Source organism: Zalophus californianus, chromosome X (genome assembly GCF_009762305.2).
Source record: "Zalophus californianus isolate mZalCal1 chromosome X, mZalCal1.pri.v2, whole genome shotgun sequence".
In the NCBI taxonomy this organism is placed as follows: domain Eukaryota; kingdom Metazoa; phylum Chordata; class Mammalia; order Carnivora; family Otariidae; genus Zalophus; species Zalophus californianus.
In genome coordinates, this window is record NC_045612.1 from 109,908,158 (window position 1) to 109,929,698 (window position 21,541).

The window sequence follows — 21,541 nt, forward strand, 5'->3', positions numbered from 1 at the left end:
TCTCAGGCTTTTCTCTTCCCTCTCTGCACCAGTGTTGACATATGACTATTACATACAGCATTTCTTCTCTCCTCAACCCCAAATTCCTGTAGAAGACCAGAATGCTACAGAAGAGAAAGGCTGAACATATTTTCTTAGGCCTCTATTGCCATCCTTTAAGCTCAGGCATGTAGGTATATAGGGTGCTTCCTGCTATAAGTTTTGTGCCCTGTTTGTGATCATATATTAAACTAAGACCAGGAAATGGACTTTTTCTTTCTCTAGAGACAGAGGTGTAATATTGTGATCTTTAAGCCAATATGCAAAGTTGTATAAAAAGACATCTGCTGGCTAAACAAACAAAAACCCAAACCTTTATCTGTAAGACATTAAGTCACACAAACTTTTTGACTCTTCATTTGGAAAAAATAATACAACAAGAAAGAACACATACTACTTGCTATTAAAGAATATTGAAATAATCTGGATTATTTCCAGAAAAGAGAAAAAGAAAGAAAAGGAAAAAAGTAAAAGTGAAGATATTCCCCTGGCTCATTGCCATTTCACCCTTTGGTGTGTGTCTATCAGAGAATTAGAAACATGTATGAAAAAGTAAAAGCAATAAATGTGGAATCTTCTTTACACTTGGAATTGGATGTCAAGATTGCAAACAGGATGCTTCATTGGAAGATGGGATTTTAATATGAAAGGAAAGTCAACTAAGAATGCCAATGTATTTGTCATGAGCCATTTTCAAGGTTTAATATGCTAAGTGGCTTAGGGGCTTCGGCAGTCTATAATTTCCATGTGCAAGCCTGAAATATTGCCCTCTGGTGAAAGCTGGTCAGATGGAGAGGAGCTGTGGGATTGCCAAGGGACAGTTTTCCCTGCTGATTTTGTTTTTGTGTAGCTGTGGGATGATGTAAATACATATTTTAGGCGTCAGAAAAACTCAAGTGGTACAAAATACAGGGCATTTTTTTTTTCCTGAAAGAGTTGGTCACTTGTTACATTGACTTTCCTTAAACATCTTTAAAATGTCTTGACTTTAAGTAAAAGTATAGTTTATTAATGTTCCTTGTTAGACAAGTGTTTTAACTCTTTGTGGGAAATTTTTCTAGGCAATTTTCATTTGATTCCACCCAAGCAGGTGCTGCCTGTCACAGATCAAAGGTGGTGTGACAGCATGCTTTGTCAAGGTGGGGATGCAACTGTGCTATTTTTCCCAATAGATTTTAATGCTTACCTGTCTCAAAACTGGCCAACCGGAACTAATTATGTACTCTAGGAGTTGGATATTCTTAGTTTAAAAACAGGTTATTACTAGGGGCACCTGGGTGGCTCAGTCAGTTAAGCATCTGCCTTCGGCTCAGGTCATGGTCCCAGGGTCCTGGGATCGAGCCCCGCATCGGGCTCCCTGCTCAGCGGGAAGTCGGCTTCTCCCTCTGCCCCTCATCCCACTCTTGTACTCTCTCTCACACTCTCTTTCAAATAAATAAATAAAATCTTTTAAAAAACAGGTTGTTACTCCCAAAATCACCTACTTGCCCTGTGTGAAGAAACACAACTAGAAAACTGGGAAACATAACATAATGCTGGGGGGTGGCTTTTGGAGAAAAAGATCAGATTACCAAATGCTGTATTAGTGATTACGCTGATTGACAAGATGTGATCTTATGACTAATCGCCATGGATACAACTTAGAAATTCATTGCAATTTAGCTTAAAACTGTACAAAATAATATGCAATTTCAGGAGCTTCTTTCATCAGTGATGACAATAAGAGAGGGACCACATTTTGCTATTTAAACTATTTTATGTCTAAGATGAGTACCTTTTCTAACATTACTAAATACTTGATAGGGGCTCTCTTCCTTTTAGTCACTCACTAAAATTGGGCTAAAGGAACATTTAACTGTTAGGACTATGTCATTGTTAATAATTATTGGCAGGAGATATCTTTGATGTTAAAAATGTTAAATGCATTGGCTATCTAGACACACTTTTTACAGCTTTGAAACATTTGCACACTCAGAGAAATGAGAGAGATTTGACCAAGGAGTTATTAAACCCAAGCTGTGCAACTTTCCTTGTTTGGACCTGGCATTCAATAATTCTGCTCACAGGCTCTATACTGGAGTGTGAATACACAAGCAGGAGTGGGTGGTTGAACATGGGATCATAGACAATAGAAATAGAACCTGGTGAATGTGTCCTCACCAAGTTACTAAAGAGGAATTATGGGTTGAGAATGCAAAAGAAAATGTGAAGTCCTTTGACTTTATTCAAAAAGTACAGATTCAGGCTCCGTATTTTTGTCTTGCAGAGATTCCTGAACAACTCCACTATTTGCAGCTTATATTTTTAGTCCTTCTGCACAAATCTGATTTGTTTCATCTTCCCAATCACTACTTTTTTCCTTCTACACTCTGTCTAAATTTTAGGAATTCTGCTAGGGTTCCTCTCCCCAACTCCTCTTAATGTCCACTCCCCAAGTGTTTGCGTGTGTGCACGTGCACTGTAAGTTTCTGGTCTTGAATAATTCTTTCTGTTACTTGGGTGACTTTTCTCCCAAACTGATGTTTCCTATTACCAGGTTTCCCTGGATGGCACCTTCTTTCCTTGAGGTGGGTGAAAGGTACTGGCTTTCCTATCAAACCAAGGATAAATAGAAAATGCCCAGTCCTTCTTAAGAGTGGGAATTGGTAAGATGGGGTGACCACCTGGTATGCCCTTCCTCTTTCCTCTCCAGTCCTTTTCCCCTTGTTTTGATCACAAAGAAAAATTTTAGATAAATTTCCATAACTCCAGACCTTGGGAGTGATCTCTGTGGTTTTGGGTCTCTGCTGTTCTCACCTATGACTTAGGGAATTCCATCAGCAGTTTCCTGCCATAGAACTGATAGCAATTTGTAAATTCCAAGAAACATTCACTTCCCTGGTTTTCTTTTTTTTTGAGTGTACTGTGTGGCTGGTCTCAAACATACTCCTGCACAGGAAACAACTAGAATGGAAAGATAGTATTTTTTATGGTTCCCTGCAGATAGCTGAAGACCTTGGTCTGCCAGACCCCACAGAACCATAGGGCTGGGGCTGCTAAAGCTTTTTAATGTGCCTTAAGATGTGTCAGGTATGTTGTAAAAGGCAGTGTGCATGTGTTATGTGTGTGCATGGATGTATGTGTGTTTATGTGTTGTACATGTATTATGGGTGTGTCAAGTGTACATACACTGTGTGTGTGTGTGTGTGTGTATGTGTGTGTGTGTGTGTATAAAGCAGAGCCAACGGGTCATTACCAGTTTTGACTAGTCATCTATGGTCCTGGGAGGCATCATGGGATCTGACTTGGTGATTCTGGACAGGGGGCAAAGTCAGTTTTGGCAGGATGTTAATTTAAAAAATAAAGATCTGAAAGTCTGAGTTAAACATGTTCAGGGTTCATCCTGGAAATTAAGTACATTGTTTAGCCAAAGAGAATCCTGGGTTTTCCCAATGATGAGCCTGGAATGGGTAATGGAAATGGGCCAAGTCTTCGCCATTTTGTAGAAAGTAAACAAAACACTTTATAGATCTCAATGAACAAAGTCTTCTCACTTCACATCAGATGCTACAATATGGAATTAATATTCTTCCATCTCACTAGAAGGCTTCCCTTATCATGCCTGGGCAGAGTGTCATATAAATGGCACTGTTCAGCTGCCACTGCCTTCTTTGTGCTTCAGGGAAGACCAGGCAGTGATTCCCTGAGCCATGCCATTAAGACAACCCAGGTACATGCCTTTGTGCCTAAAGTTATACTAGAAAAAGCACAACCAACAGGTACAAATAGAGTCATTTCTTTTCCAACTTCCTCCATCAGTGTACACTATATCTAGCTTATGGCTAGGAGTCAAGAAAACTGGGCTTCTATTTGCATATCTGTGTCCAAGACACACCTGTCCTTAAATGTAACCATATGTCCATGGCCGTGATTTCCTATTTGCCTACTACAATTATGATCATGATGAATGGGACACATCCTTTCCCCGTTTGTTGGTGAGTCAGCTGCTGCAAGTGTGTGCATGCATGCCTTGTGTAGACATCTCAGGATAGCCTGGGAACAGCCCTTCCAAGCACATGGTATATTGCTGCCCCACAGCTTGTACCTATATAACTTGGAAGTAGGCTGTTCTGATCCTGGTTCTTTAACAGGACCCTCTTTCATATGTTGGCTTTGTTGGATGCCCTGTGTATGTATGTGTGTGGGGTGTGCTTACTGTAATTTTGAGGCTACATATACTTTGCTGCAACAGTGAGAATGTGGTAGCAACCTGGTATTCTTCCTGCCAAGAAGAGCACAGTGCAGAGGGGTCCTTTCCCCAGTTTTGCCCTGGAGAGTATGTTCAGCTGGTGCTAGGACATAAATGTGCAAAATAAATAAACAGATGAATGAATGAGGAATAAATGAATGGAAGTAGGCACTTGGCTGAGCATGAAGGGACCAATATTTAGAAGCAGTTTTAGTTTCTTGGAGAAAAGGTGGTTGAGGAACTCTTGATTGCCTAGTAGCCAAAATGAGGACACCAGAGTCACACTCCCAGTGAGGTCTTTATTAATTTAGGACAGTGGTTCTTCACCCTTTTTGGGTCACAGACCTCTTTTGGAATTTGATGACAACTATGAACTCTCTTTTTAGGAAAATGCACATATTAAACATATACACACATTTTTGCATATAATTTAATTTTGGGGAGTTCAGAGTCCTGCCCTCCCACCAACTTATTCATGGCCCCCAGGTTAAGACCCCATAATTTAGATACATAGAATTTGGCAGTAAAGTGGCAGAATGGAGAAAGGACTGAGGCTAGGAGACTTGAATTATAGTCCTGTATCTGCTTCTAACTAGCTCTGTGCACGTAACTTCACTTCTCCGGGTTTCAGTTTTCTCACGTGAAAAATGAGGGAGTAAGCTTAATTCTATCCAAAGAGTCAACTGGTGTGAACATTCTGGAGGGAGAAGAGGCCGGTACATTCCACAGGAACAGTATTCCTTCCACCAAGGTTCCTCTGTGGGCTGCCTCCTTGGTATACATTGCTTTCTTTGTACTTTGAAAAAAGCCTTCTTTCCCTTCCAGGTAGGCTCCTCTGAACACTTGTGGTGCTAATTTTAATCTAACTTGAAAATCTGCACAGAGATCATAGCTCTCTGGTTGCCTCACTTCTTCTTCCTTGTATGGTACCCTAGTAGATATCAAAGAGGACTTCAAACAGATCACCTAGGCAGAAGGGGGGCAGGGGAGAGGCAAGGCTGGGGAAGACATCATGACACTGCCTATTTGGGTGAACGGATTCTAGCTCATTCACTTTCCTCTTTGCTTTCTCCTGGACTGGCATGAAACAGAAATAAACAGTTGTAACCACCACGGGGAGGAACTCTGCCATGTGCTGGCTGCAGCCATCCTCAGGTCTTTGCCAGAGAATCCACTAGTACTAATTTATTATTTTCCTCCATGTCACAGCTTTACCATGCTTTTAAAAAGTGGGAACTTTGTCTTCAAATACCTGGTGCTTTTTGTGTAGCACAAACTTAAAACCAAACTACCCAGCAAGAGTGTTCGAATATCTTCAATCAAGTCAGGCATAGTAATTAAATAGCAAGTGCCCTTCCCTCCCGACTCTCATCTCCAAGGGCCTATCACCGAATGGTGATCCAGCTGAATTTTGAATGTCCTGAAATGAACAGGAGAACTCATTGCATATTCATATAGCCCTAATTCTGTGCCCAAATCTGCAAAAAATGTACTTCTCTATAGCTTTACATCATGGGCCCTAGTGCTGCTGTGTGGGATAGAGAAATTACAAATAATATCTTGAATTTCTTCTCTACACCAGCCCTTGCCATGAGCGCTTTCTGGATATCATCTCCCTTGCCCCTCACAGTAAATCTGCAACATCACTCAAATGTAGACTCTCCCAGGGCTGGTATATTTGATCTGTTCACTGCTCTGTCCCCAGTCTCTAGAACAATATCTGGGTGATATTAGGCACTCAGTATGTATTTGCTGAATTTAGAGATAGTTACTGTTATCATTCCCATTTTGCAGATGAGAAAACAGAGAGTCACAGAGTTCAAACACTACTACAAGCTGCAGGGCTACTTTAATAGGATCCAAAGGAATAAAGCCATTCTGAGGAGGATACCATTTGTGTTCAAGAGGCTCTGCCTCTGCCACACCCCTAGTGTGGCTGCCCCACCCACCTGTTCTTGAGATAGACCCAGCCACGCTCCACTGCGGGGGGCTGGAGGAAAGTGGTGCCGTGGTCCTGGAGTGCCACTTAGAACAACTGGGTGGTGGTTAGTTAAAATAACAGGGTTATTAAGGGCCTCATTTAGAGCAGCATATTGCATAAATAGCCATAGCCATGGAGGATGGCATCTGATTACCTCCTTTCTGAGTGAAAATTGAGGGGGTAAAAATGGTAGGAAAGACGGGAGCAGAACAAGCAAACACAAACAAACACTACAAACCAAACCAAAGCAGAACAAAACCCCCAAACCCAAAATCAAACCAAAACAAAACTTAGGAGCTGGAACAATGAAGAGGGAGCTTCATGAGGGTTAGTCTTATTTTTTTCTGTGGAGAAAATGTCCTCCTTTTAGCCCGAAGAGCCCTCATGGTACTTGTTGTACCATTGGTATAGGGCTAAACAATAATGCCCTGTTCCGGTATCATTTTCTTTCTTGCAAACCCCAAGTTTCTTGCGAATTTACATTTTCTGCGGAGTTCTGTTCAGTGAAAGAATATCACCCTGACCCTGACTTTTCTTTTTTTCACAATGACTGGCCAAAAACGCCCAAGTGTCACAGTTTTTTAGTTGACCAGGAGAAATATTTTTGATGAATGGAATGTTTTCTTTGGTAAACAAACACCAACTCAAAACCAACCAAATAAGTTTCTTTGGTAAAGTGAACATCAATGTCTTGGTTGGAATTAATTGAAAGATAAAACTTTTGCAAGTGTTTGCTAGGCTTGTTCCTTCCCTCTTTATAACAATTGAAAAAGTAAAACTTCATGAAGTAAAGACTTAAATTTTATGGGAATGTGATTTGGAGTTGCTTCTGAAGTGTCTTCTCCATGGTGGGGCTAAACTGATGCTGTCAGAGCAATAATCATTAACAAGTAAATAATAATGATCTAACAATAAATAATAAATCTTGGCATGCAGAGTCCCCTAGTTAAAAAAAAAAAAAATCATTCCACAGTCAGAATTCCATAAGCCTTGATTTCAAGTGCTGAAAAGGGAAGTTGACAAGGTTGAAAATGCCCTTCATTTAAAAATACAATATTCCAAGGTATACAGAGACTCAATCAAGTTGGAAAACTACTATCTGTCATAAAACAAAGTTCCACAGCAAGTCATTCTGGTTGACCAAATTGAATGATTAAATTCTCAACAAAATCCATTTAATTGGTGTGTGTGTTGTATCAGTGTTGTGGAGTCGCTTTAACCCGAGGTGCTCCACGTGGCCGACACTAAATCAATGGCTGATTTAGAACACACTGTTCAGAAAATGATTTAGCAACATATGATTTAAGAATAAAACCAATCCCCTCTTCGGCTGTGTTTTATAAATAATAGCCTAGTTGCAGGCCCCTTGGAGAGAGAATTGATTGCAGGTCTATTATGCGAACTTGCCCTTTTTCGAGGACTGTACTTGTCCTCAGATTAAAGCTCATTATCTTCTAGTTGAGTGCATAACACGTTGGTATGATCGCTTAGTGTGTCTGCAGGAGAGACTGAACAAGTGTGTAATGCACTAGCTATGTATTGAGAACTGTGTGAACAACAGTACAGGAAATAGAAAGCACAGGTTTGCACTTGGTGCAGTTACATCTGAATCATTTGGGCATTTTTGCTGTTTGGAAAGACAATGGCAAACCTAAATCCCAAACATTACCCAGACATTAAAAAAAAAAGTCTGCCTTGTGGCCAATAAAGTCCTATGTTCTTTCCTTGGAAATGTACTTTGAAGGGAGTAATAGCCCTCTTAAGGGAAAATCTTAAAGTGGCCTGCCCTGTCTTAGGCATGCTAAAATGATGGAAACACTCTAGTGGTGTGACCCTGGCTGAGTCGCTTTATTCTCCTAGGTCTCAGTTTCCTCCTGTGCGGAGGATGGGGGAGTTGCACAGTACATTCGCTAAGGTCCAGAGAGCAAAGGTGCTTTGGGGAAATGCTTACCACTATAGATGTCTGAATAAGCTACATCTCTAAAAGGGAAAAATACTGTAGACATTTGCCTCAAATGTGACCAGGAATTAGCTTCATTTTTATAGACATAAAGAAATGCAGGGGTCTAGGGCAGCATACACAGCCACTTCCAATCAAAGTGTTTCCGTTTAGAGCCTGTAAATACTGCAATCAACAGTATAAACATCTAGGCTCGTTAATGTACAGAAGGGCCATGCAGCGCATTAGACGGGCACCAGCAAAAGTGTTGGGGGTTGGGGGGGTACCAGGAAGATGAAAGTGCAGCCAGCTTAGCAGGAATGTTTGACTGCCATCATTGATAATTGTGTATTTGTGATTACATCTTCCAGTCATTTCCATCTATCTCCACTTCCGTCCTTCATCTCCCTGCGGGCACTTCTACGAAGTTTCTCAGTTTTGGGACTTAACACTCACCAAAGAACTTCCTTTTCTCCTCTGTGTCTCTGAGCAGCCATGTCTCATAGTGAAGGCAGACAGGCTCTACCAGTTGAAAGCTATGGCAGATAACCATTTCAGTGTTCATTTCTCCTTCCTCAGCTATGCACAGGCAGATGTTGTTTCTGGGCATCCACGCAAAAACTGCATGTAGGGTCAAACCACAAACAGCTGTACCAGCTGGCTGTATTTTTTGTTAAAATGGAGACACTGCCTCTGGGTTCAAGTTGACACCAGCTTTTCCTCAATCCTGCCAGGTATTTGGGTTTGGCTCTGCAGTTTGGGGTACTCAGAGCCTCCTGCCAAGAGCTGTAACTAATAAAGCAGATCCGTTTGGTGACAAGCAACAAGATATTCCAAAATAGAATTGCTACAACTCTGCAGTGCTGGGGCTGTCATTGGTTTAAAGGTGTATTCACCAAATCATACAAATGCTCAAAGTATACTGATGGGGGGCTATGATGGATTCATTCTAGACAACAAAACTGCCTCACCTGGGTGAATTTAGGGATCACTCAATTTCATTCCACAGGTGATGGCCACTCTACCATGGGTCACTTCCAAGGCTGTGGCTTGCTTTTCCTGGCCAGAATTTTTGAAAGCATCTCCTTGGGGTGCTGGGGAGCTAGATGAGACAGCTAAGATCTCAAACCACAGACTCTGCCTGGAGCTACTGCTCTGCAGAAGTTCTGGAAGCTTTATTGTTTGAACAATGCTTAAAGCTATTTCTGCCTTGGCAGCTGACCTTTCAATCAGTAGGTTTTTGTCACAATATCAGCAACATCTGCAGTGTGAATAAAATAGGATTCTGCTTGCTAATAAGCTTTCTTCTATTTGATCTTAGTTTAAGAGACGTGTGTGTGTGTGTGTGTGTGTGTGTGTGTGTGTGTGTGTGTGTGTGTGTAAATTATTTCTGGTAGCAATCCTTTTGTTTTAAAGACTGAAAATATGCAATGCCCATTTCCCCCCTTGTCATTTACTTTGGCAATGTCTGTATCTTAAAAAAGAAAGAACAACTTTGAATTTGTTTCATTAACATAATCTCTTTGCTCTCAATAAGACCTAGGGTGAAAATATACAAGCAGACTCTATCACACTGTTGTAATTTGGTCAACCACTCGGGTACTGTCAATATCCACCATTTCCACACATTCAATTTCCTCCCGGTTTTCAGGATTTTTCTTCTCTTTCCTTTTTTTCTTAGAGGGTGGCAGGAAAGTCAGTATCACAGGTAAAATGGCAAAGCAGTGAAAGAAGGTGACAAATGCTATTAAAAACAAGCACCTGAACAGTGTACAGGTCAGATTTGAAGGCACAGCTGCGAGAGGAATCAGACCAACGATATAGCAGAGGTAGCTCTGTAAAATAGCTACCCCGTGCACTTCCAGGGCATTCTTTACCCATTTAGTTCTTGTGAAATCCTTGCCCAGAACGAATGTGGATAACAGTGGAGCACAATTGTCAATTGTGTAGTTAATTCCATAAATTAAGCATAGCACAGAGATGCAGTCCAGTTCTACTTTCCATAATGTCATGAAACCTATAACTCCAAACTCCACGGACACAACCGTTAGAGTGAGCCATACATTAATCAGAGAATCTGCAACCAGAAATGCCGAGAAGAAGAGCAGGAACAAAGCACTGATGCAGGAGTTGTGCAGGGGGGCTCCCAGAGAGGAGGCATATCGATCCATATACACGAAGGATGGGTTGAAGACAATGAACTTCACCTTGGAGGTGACAGAAAGTCTCCTGAGGGTCTCCAGGAGATCATAGAGTTCTTCTCTGTTAGTTTCCATGGTCTTGGCCACCAGAAACATTCTGGAGGCCACTACATCAACCTCATCATTGTACTTTTTAGAGAAGATGATGTCCTCTTGAAAATGTGAAAACTGGGGAGCTTTCAGGAAGGAATTCCTCAACATGTCTGTGAAGTTTTTCTTAGGTAAGCCAGTAGACACATTGAGTTTCCGAAGGTAATTTAAATAGCTCTCAAACCAGGATATCCGCACGAACCCCTTGGTGTATTCTAGCACATCTTCTTGGACACTAGTGTTCCAGTATTCTATGGACTCGTATATATAAAACCCAATCACCGGACTGTAGTTACTAAAGTACTTTTGCTGGGCAGTAGTGTACTCAATGGTTTGCGTCGCAGTTGCTACGATGTTACTAAGGTCTGACCCTTCACTGACCTGCAGATAGCCCATTAAGGCAAAGGAAATATAAATAAGGTAAAAGAGAACTACAAAAGGCTTGACATAGGTGTTGGTTATCCAGTCACAGTAATAGCGTTTGAGGAAACATACCAATAGGTGACTCTCGTAAGTATTCGCTTCCTCGCCGTCGGTTGTGTCCTCGCTGAATCTGGCTGTCAGGAGAAACCTGTACCATGCCGGCTTCTCCTGCAATGCCTCGGGCTTTGGGACTTTTCTACAGAAGATACTATGCTGGTAATTGTTTTCTATGTAGCCAGTGAATACCAGGCTGGAACCATAAAACGAGAGTACATAGAGGTAGTTGAAGAAGATTGCAATACAGGAATTGCAGCAGAAAATCCTGGCTGCCTCAATGTTCGTGAAAGGGCTGGCCCCTATGCCAAAGGTGACCAGGTACATGGCAGTGGTGAGAGAAAAGGAGAGCATGGAGTCTGCATAGACTGCTGCAGTTCTCTCTTTAACATGTTGGTCTTCTCTAGTTTTCCTCCAGGAGGATAACATTTCAAAAGTCCCATATAATCCATGACCTGAGGGGGCAGAAAAAGACCAGATCAAAAATTTGAAAGGAGTAACCTCTTGAAAGAGAGGAACTAACTTGGTCATGGGCAACTACTGGGTCAAGGGAAATACAACCAGCCTTGGTGGTGACAGTTTGTAAATGCCAAGAATTTCTCCTGTGGGAGAGAGCCCTGTATTTTAGTGAATCCTAAATGGTAATGGCAAGTGAAAGAGAAGATCAAGGGGCTAAGATCTTCATGCTCCCTTCTGGCTTAAGAATGCGGGGTGGACTTTTGCCTATGGAAGCCGAGTAGACTGGCGTCTGTCCCTTGGGGATTATATACAGCGAGAGGTTAGGGCTGTGGATGCAGCTTGCAGAGTTTGTGTTTCCCCTGGTTGGTGGAACACTCCAGAGAAGGTTCCTGGCCACTCACCGCTTGGCTTGTCATCCCCACAAGTCTGGCTGGAAGTCAGCACAGAGGAAGGTAGTGGGCAGAGGGTTCTGAGTTAATGTCTCATCATCTCCTCTAAGTTTGGCCAAGTGGAAGGCTTTAGGGAGAAGGAGGCACTGTATTTAATTTGAATCTTGACGGGAACCTAAATCACAGCCTCTTCCCCATGCCCCCCGCCCCCACCAAGTATCAGTCCAGGGAGCAAGAAATCTGAGACATAGAGGGAAGCACAATAAGTAGCACTGAGTTTGAGTGAATAGGAAATGTGGAAGATGGAACACGATTCACACAAACTCTCCCTGCAACTGATAAAAATCAAAATTCCACTTGTAGGTGTATAGCTTGCATTTTGTCTTCAGGGATCTGTTTGACCAATTTTGCTTGTTCGTAGATGATGTATCAAGCAGGGGCTGACTCTGCTGGTTTCTCTGCACTATTTGGCAATGGCGTCTGACGAGGAGAGCCAGATCAATAACCTTTTTCCTTAACTACTTAGTGCCTTGGCCTCCTTGGTTAGTATTCCAGAAGCACTGGAATAGCAGAGGTACACTAAGTGCCCATGTTTTCACTCCATTCTAGTGCTTGAGGCTGGATCTAGCTAGACTTCCCCCACCTCTCCTGCTTGGAGGCAGACACTCTGCCTGGCTCTCCTGGGTTTCCAGGCCACTGTGACATTGAAAAGCCCACCGGAAGTGACCTGTTGTGGCTTTCAGTAACCCCTATCTTGGCACTGGGATCAGCAGATCTAATTTTCTCCTTCTATGCCTTGGCATATTCAATCCCATTATTGAGGATAATAAAATCTCTACCCGGTGGTACAATAGTCTTGTTTTTAAAAAGGAATTAAAAATCTCTGGCCAAGCGTAATGCTGAGTGAAGTGAGTCACTGTTATTTTGTGTGTACAATAACTGGGTGAACATCTTCCCTTGTGCCCAGGCTGGTATTTATATCCTTATTGTGAAGTCTTGCTCAGTCTCAAACCTGAATGCCCATTCCATAGTCGTGATATAGACCTGTTTCCTCAGAAGGATTTGGCATTTATCTTAATTTACTGAGCATCGTTCTGCAGCCTCTTGAGAGGGCAGGTAGAGACTGTCAATTAGATAACTAGCACTGTGACCCCTACTAAATTGGAGGCACCTAAACTCCCCAGACCTGAAGTCAAAAGTGCACTCATTGACTGGCATCTGCTTAATTATGTTTTAGAAAGTTAACATCTAGTCTCAGAAGGGAAGACTATTTGTTAAGTTTGTTTCCACATTGTTCTCAGGAAGGATTGACAGACCTTTTATTAAAAGTAACCAATTCCAGGACAATGAGCATAAAAGGAGGATTAATATCTCCAAGGTGTCTGCACCCTGGGCAAACAATACTGACCATTTCATCTGGGGCCAAGTAGACTAAATTCTCTTGGATAAAACACACTAAAGTTTCCCTGAAAATGGCAAATGAAGATTTTTTTAATAGTATTTACATGCTAGAAACAAGAAAAATGTTTTAAAACAGGGCTTTAGTACTGAGTCATTAAATATGGTAAGAACATAAGAAGGCATATAGCAGGATTAGAATTAGTCGTGCAGTGCATTAGAGGGGCACCAGAAAAGGTGTTGGGGGCTGGGTGGGATGTTTTACGACATTATCTGACCCTGACTCTTGTTGGAAAATACCCTAAGAATCCATTTCTTACCATGCTGTTGAGTAGTCTTAGAGGCTAAGTGATGAAAAGAATTGGAATTAACAGAGCTATTAGGTGAAGAGAGTGAGGCTTGAGGGTCCAGAATGAAAATAATCAAACTCAAGGAAAGATGGAAATAGGCTTTGAGCTTATCTCCTGAGTTCTGTTGCTGCATCTTAAATGCCTTGTCCTTCTACAGTTTGATCATTTTTATTGAGTCCTGACTCTCTTTGCATATGCTCTTGGTTCTGGGGGCAGCTCCAGAGAGAATTTTTATTTCATTCTTAGGGGCTGTTGGAAACTACGCCTTTCCTTCTCTCCTCTCCCTACAGGGGTGTACATGTGGACATTCGTAGAGGCAAGAAGAGGAGGCCCCAAGAAAGAATACATTCTACCAGATCATTCAGAATTTGTTGCTAGTCATTGTTGGTCTTGCCTCCAAAGGCCCCCACTATCCTTCCTGATATAAGGCCAAATTCTTGTTTCTCAAGCCACACCTTTCTGGCAGATAGATGCCTATACCCTAAATTCCAAACTGGAGGTGTGCAGTGTCTTTGAAGAGCTCTTTGGATTTCAGGGACAACTGCGGACACCATAACTGGGCCTCCTTCCTGCAGTTCAGTCAGTCAAGAGAAGGACGATTGCCAACAGAGCTGGAGGTGCCTCCTGGGGATTAACAGCCTGGGGCGCCTCACTGCAGCTAGACCTGATTCACAGCTGGGTAATTATGTTGAAGAGGTCAGTCTGTTACCCTAAAGGAAAGCTGAACGACGGGGTCTCTGTTTCCTGGCCTGGACTCAAGGGGAGTCATATTCTGGGAGTCCTAGGACATGACGAATACCCTGCCTGCTCCCACAACTCCCCAGAATGCCTACTCTGCCCATAATTATAGCCAAATTACCTTTGGTTTTGGCCTTCGAGGGTGTTCTTATAAATGCAGACCCCTCCATGACAGTGGTGTACTGAAGCAGCTTCCCTTCAGTCTGGGGGTGGGGGGTGGGACAGAGGCTGGAGATGGGGAGGCAGTGAAGAGGAAATTATAGGTAGGTGGATTTCACAGAGACTAAATCCTTTGCAGTTTTTCCTTCAGCCAGCCCTGGCCTTATCTCTTGTAGCCACTTCAGAAATGGGCCAGTGAAATCAAGAAAAGGCAGGGGAGAAAGGTTTTGGTAGGTTCCGTTCCTCTCCACTTTCCTCTCTCAGCAGGTGCCTCCCTTCTTTAGTGTCACCATCATCCATCACCTCTTAGTTTTGGGGCTGAGGTCCAGTAAACAGGACTCTGAGGCCAAATCTCACAGATGTAGGCAAACAGATACTGCATGTGGATGGAAGATACTTTTCAGAGGTTTGGCTATCATTTCCCCTATTTTTAAAAGATGCTTTAAAAGCAGAAATATTGCTGTCTTCTTTGCACTTCAGTTTTTAAATTTTTCTCTACGAAGTCGGAACTCCGTAAGCCTCTCTATTAAATCTGACCAAGGGGCGTATGTCATTGGCGCAAAGCATTATTTCAGCAAGGGACCATTATCCATCTCCAATGTTGCAAGACTGTTCACGAGCACTCCCTCGTAGCAGCACTCACATAGGGAGCTACCCAAACCTGAAGTTCCAAACAGACTTAGCCTTTGGTGACCAGAGGCCCTGTGGTGGTTATAGGAGCCAGGGCTCCACATCCCAATGGCAGGTCCATAGCTCAAGACCTGGAAGTAAAGACTATCCTGAGCACGCCAGGAACTGATCAATATCCCACAGCTTCCCTGTCTTACAGTTAAAGTGTTCAAGGCTGAAGAGTTGCCAAAGGGAACTGTTAAACACCACATATTGATTCTATCAAATTCTTAAGATAAAGAAGCTTTTAAAGTATTCACTTGTCTTTTAAAAGCACATGCAAGATGTTTGTTTCTATTTTGGCACACTGCGTGTCTGTATAGTTCCATGGGTGTCAGTATGTGTCAGGATACATGTACAGGCCCAAGTTCTAATTAATCATGAGTGAACACTTTGAAGCGGTGGGGGCTTTTAGCCAGGTCCTGGGATAAGGACTGTAGAGCTCTTCACCAATGTTCAGATACAGTTTGTACCAGGAGTGCAATTAATGTTTTATTAGCAGTAGGCTTTGGGACTGTCATTTAGTAAAATCAGATACTAGAGAATTTAGGCTAATAGTTTTCCTTCTTTTCCAAGTGATTTTATATCTGTATGTGCACATGAATTTCAGGCTTTGGAGCCATGAAGAGAAAAAGCAACACAAGTGATAAATAACACTAATGGTAGAAAAACCTCAACTGGCTATCCTCCAGTCACTTAGGGTGAGGCTCAAGAACACTCGCAGATTAAATCTCATCCTCACCCAGACCCTTTTCTGGGGCCTGACCAAAGCCTTCAGGGTTGTTTATAATCCACTAATGCAGGAATCCACCAACGAATAGTTGAGAGTTAACCCAACTTTTCCCAGTAGATGTGCTTCTGGAAAGCTGTTCATGAAACGAATCATATTTTCAATGTATTTAATGGTTTTGCTATCAGAGGCAGTCTGGGTGATTTGTTTATTTTTTTTGTCAATGAATAATCACAAGCAAATTGATCTATTTTGTGCATCTGGATTCTGTAAGGCAGATTTTTCTCCAGGCCCATATTCTCCTGCCTTCCCCAACACACAGTGACATAGCACAGAGGCTGATGCCTTTGGGCACTACTCACATTTTCATCCTTTCCATACTAGCAGGATTTCCTCATCTGGAGTTCCAGAACATAAGGAGTAGCTGAGAAGATGAGAAGGTGAAAAGGGATGGCTTGCTAATGGATGATCTTTTAGTTTCAGTGCAAAAACATTTAATATCAGGAGACAATGAAGCCATTTATAGAATGCCTGGGCAGTGCCAAATTTCTTATGTGGAAATAAAATTACTACATTCTTCTAGAAGATCCATAGTATAATGAATGCATGAGCAAAATCTGCTAAAACATATTTTACTCTTAGATGAGCTTCACTAAGTAGCTCATGTTCTTAAAATGCTTTACTTTCAGTGACATCCCCATAAATTCATGATTTTTGGTTTTTTTGGGAAGAAATTTGAAGTGTATGAATGTCTGGGTTGAGTAACATCTATTTTCAGGGAGAAGTTCATTAATTGGGTTACATTTACACTTTGCTAGTTATAAACATTTATTTTCTATGCTGAATTGTTTGGTTTATCACAGCCTGTTTTGTGTCACAGTTAAGAGTGAGAGTAAAGGAAGGTGTACTCTGCTTAATTTAAGAAGGATGCACACATCAGGGCAAATACACACATCTTATGCTTTCTACCAGAGACTTGTCACAGTTTGGCAATTCTAATCATAGCATTGGATTTTAATCTGAGAAATGCTTTTCCCTCATCAGAGAGCTGCAAATAAGAGTCCAAGAAATGAATATGCTAATAGCTCTTCCTTGTTGAAAGAAAGGTATTTAGATACTGAGTGTGTGTGGGCACTATATAAAATCAGTGTCTGTAAATGGGGCCCACAGTATATGCTATGGTCACTGTGCAATATCTTTACATATAAGAGACATATGTAATATATAAATATATACATATATGTCATCCTATTCAAACATATTTTATATATTTACATATAAAATGTGTGAATATATACTATATAATAGGGAAATATATAGTATTTATACTCAAATATGCAAACAATATATGTTACATAATGTTATAAACACATGAAATACATATATATGTACATGAACTTATTGCATAATACATATTACATATATACCATGCGCGCGCACACACACACACACACACATACAATGAATAGTAGGCCGATTTGAAAGTTATTTTACTGGTAAGGAAGAGAAATGCGAGTGCTACTACACTATCAGTGCAGAGGAGAGGCTAGAATCCCTCGCTTAGGTTCCATCTGCATTTTGGTTCTTGGCTGCTGAAGTAGCTTAGGTGAAATGCAGGATTTCCTTGAGGATGACTGTATATCTGCTTGCATTGTGAGCTCCTATAGACCCATCTGGTCACTACTACCTGGTCCCAGCAGTGACTTTCTCAGATGCTGGTCCAAATGCAACACCAAACTAGGTATTTTTCTTCATGGTCTATTTTTACCAGCTCAGTGTCCTGACGTTGCCTCTTGCTGCCTGACCTTTGTAACATCTGCCGGTCCACCAGTCCCTAGACTAGGTGGGGCTAGACCACCCAGAGTATACCCGGAGATCAGGGTCAAGGAGGAAGTGTCACTGCATTCCTCTGCCTTACTGAGCTCCACATGGACCTGCCCCCTCAGTCCTATTCTTGTCCTCCTTTATGGTGAAGAATAGAACAATAAAACACGTTTTGCTCCATCTCCCCAGACCTATTTCTCCCCACCCACCCCGTACTGGAATATGATTGGTGGAGCATAATAAAAGGGTGAAAACTACCCACAAAACTAGATTGCACAATCTCCTTGTAAATCAGTCCCCAAATGACCGTCAGACATTACAAAAAAGATATCCAGGGAAAAAACTTTGAAAATATTGTATGGAATTACTGTCTTATTTTAAATCAGATGTAAACAAAACTGAGAACAATAAAACCCTTATCAACCATGGTTTTTTTCTCCAGAAATTACCGAACCAATTAGTGATTTATATCCAAGCAGAGTATTTCCACAGCATTCTGCTCCATTATGTAGACTGTCATATTGTTGCAAATAACGGACTTGTACAATAACATATTAGGTTGACCCATAAGAAATTACTGCTTTGTAGTTCAAAAAGGGCTAGATATTGGTACTAATTTTGTAGGTCAAAAATAGTTGAATATTGGCAATTTCTTATGGTTTGAACTTTATTATTATCTGGCTGATTTCCCTGCCCTATGTGTCTCATAATTTTAGAAATATGCCAGAATGGGGTGCCTGGCTGGCTCAGTCAGTAGAGCATGTGACTCTTGAATTTGGGGGTCCTGAGTTTTGAGCCCCACAATGGGCATAGGGATTACTTAAAAAAAAAAAAGAAATATACCAGCTCAACCTGAAAACAAAACCTTTCAGGTTTGCTTGAGTTTAGAACAAAAATAAGAGTTCTGATTTCTCAGAACTAAATTTCCTGCACAAGAACTTTCACCTCTTCAAAGCCTGAGCTCCATATTCTGCATTATATTCCAGGTGGCATCAAATGAGAACAAATTCTTGGAAAACTGAACCTGATCTTCTGGTTTCTGGTAAATACAGATAATCTTAGAATATACCTGAAAGGTACCAAATGCCCCTGCTATTATTCTCCTAGCACTTAATTACATCCTTTCTTCCTTTCCCATCCTTGAATTTGAGTGGCCTGGCTTGATAATTCAGAAGGAAGAGGGTACCCTGGATGTGGTATTTGACCCTCTCAAAAGTCCCAAACATTTGAAAGGGCTGTAAATCCCCAGTAGCTCACTGTGATCGTATAGTGGTTAGCACTCTGTGTTGTGAAAGGGCTTGAAGAATATTTTTCTTGAAGAATATTTTTTCATCTCATCCGATCTCCATGGCTCTTTTATCTTGATAAATGCAAAGCAACCCTTATAAATTAGATTACCACTTACAAACTAATATCGAAACTCTTTCACCACAACTTCGGTTCTCCCCTTTCAGCTGGTCAGAATGTACATGAAGCCACAAACCTTCCAGATGAAAAAGGAAGAACTCTTCCTTCTGTTCCCTTCTATATTCTTCAACATTCCATTCCCTTCCTGATTTGTGTCTGACCAGGAATGCTGTGGAAATAGTAAGCCTCTAAGGAGAGCTTGCATGCACAAAATCTTTGCCAATTTCTTAAATCATAGCCAACTGGAGGACAATGGTGTAAATCCTCATCCTTTAAAGGAAGTTCCATAATGGATTAAAATGATGAGTGTCCTGTGTTTACAAATGGCAGCTCAAGTACTTCAGTACCTGATATTAATACAGTTTGGAAAAAAAGGATAGTACTTTATGCATAACGGGATGATAGAAGCTCTTCTCCAAGTTTATAGTAACTAAAAAATGTCAATGGGCATTTATAATGCGGTAGACCTTTAAGGATTTCAGCTCTAAATAAACTGATCTGACTCATATGGACGGGGTTTTGGCAGAAGTGGGATTGTCTAATATGCATGACACTGATTAAAAACATTCTAAATCATGATGTATCTATGCTTACATCATTGCCAAAATGATTCATCTGTGTAGGATATATTCTTATTGCCAGAGATGTCACGTATCGTCTTGGCTAGAAACACATAGTCACATCCCATTATGGCGTACTCTCAGAGTTTTTCCAAATTCTTTCCTATTCTGGAATTTTGTCAGGTTAATACTGCTTGACACACGTGGTCTTAAAATTTTCCATTCTAAATCTACTGCCATTTTGGCATTTGGCTGGATCTGGCCTTATGTGACCGGCATCACACTGAGAATGTTTAGTTTGCTGAATTTTAAATATAATGTTTATCACATTATGGACCTGTTGTTGGCCAAAGAAATCTCTGTATTAGAGCCTTTTTTCTGAGATACTTTTCCTTTTAAATGAGGCCATATAGTTTTAAATTTTTATTTGATATTGTATTTATATAACATGGAAAATCAAGACATTTTGCTTAAATCTTAGTTTAGGCATAGCCATTTTATGTCATAGACAAATTTTAAAACTGGACAGTTTATTGACTCATAGTGCAAAACCCTTAGCACTGCATTTCTTCTTTGTCGTTTGAAATATTTATTGGTATTTTGGGACTGGTCATCAAAAATCCAGAATTAAACATGGGCCCTAAACGCAACATTTATGAACATGCTCTTGCCTATATTTCATTTTATAATCAAATTCTGAGAACAAAGAGTTTATCTGTGAAACACAGAAGGGTGACCATCCTAAATCCAGGCACTGTTGGCTTTCTGAGCATAGTAAGCACCCATTACATGGTGCAAAGTATTTATTGCAGATGGGCCCTAGCTACTAAAATGCATAGCTTCCTTTCATGTTGTGACTAAGTAATAGATCTCTTTGGGCTAAAATGTGCAGAAAGTTTGCATACTGATTGTCAGCAGGGAAAACTGCCATCAAATCAATGCATATAACTTTCCTCACAAATTGCAAACAAGGGAGTATTGGGTACCTGCGGCACTTGGTCTCTTTCACCATGAACGCCAGATTTTTCTGAATTGAACTTTGACGTCAAGTTCAGTGATCCTCGGTGTCTGGGGAGTTGCGGCGCTACTATTTCTGGATTTGTTTTCTAAAGCCAATTCTCAGCTAACATCGTCCAATCTCTTACATCCTTCCTTGCACCAGTCCTAGCTGGTATATTCCTTTTTGTGCTGACTTTGATTTACGATGTTTAAAACTTCTTTAGGAAGTACAAAAAGAAGTTTTAAGAAATCTTAAATATCATAACTTAGTTTACTTAATAAAATTAATTTAGAGAAGTTTCGAATATGCTATTTCATTTTATTTGGTGAAATTGATTTTTTTGTGAGGTTAATGTTAAGAAGTTTTGACTATTGCTATGTTGTTTTACTTGAAAATAATTTTAAGAAGCTCTAAATATTGAAGTTTTATTTTAATTAACGCAGTTAGTTTTTAGGAAGTTTTAAATACTGTATCATACTTGGGGCTCACTGGTCACAACTTGGGAGTGTCATCAAACCTGGGCCAATAGTCCTTTTTCTAGATTTGACATTCTTTCTTCTTGATCTTAGAAACCCACTGCCTCCCTTCAGTCCCCCACTCCTTCCTTATTCCTGTTTTTTCTTCCTCCCGCAAAAACAGTCACAACAAAAACCACTGCATTTTTAAAATGAAAAGCTAAAAAATAAAACCCAAGCGTGGGACTAATCATGGGCAAAACATCTTCATTTAAAGAAACCTTGACTCAAGCCTCCATGGAAGCTACTACCCAGTTGCACTGAGTCTTCAAGGAACTGCCGTGGAGCCCACCATCAGTGCACATCGTCTTGGGGTTCAGGAGGCTTCTTATGCTTCCTTCTTAAGGGACTGACTTCAGGAGGAAGTATGGCAGCCCCCTTCTCTGTT

The 21,541-nt window shown here is 41.0% G+C and overlaps 1 protein-coding gene across 1 annotated transcript in view; it reads right to left on the reverse strand.

The window, feature by feature from the left end:
• Positions 1-9,755: 9,755 nt before the first annotated feature.
• PTCHD1 (patched domain containing 1) overlaps positions 9,756-21,541 on the reverse strand; it is a 51,268-nt gene continuing 39,482 nt past the window's right edge. Inside the window, exon 3 of the mRNA XM_027607444.1 lies at positions 9,756-11,410. Within this exon, the coding sequence (XP_027463245.1) occupies positions 9,756-11,410 (1,655 nt within the window). The remainder of the gene's footprint in view (positions 11,411-21,541) is intronic.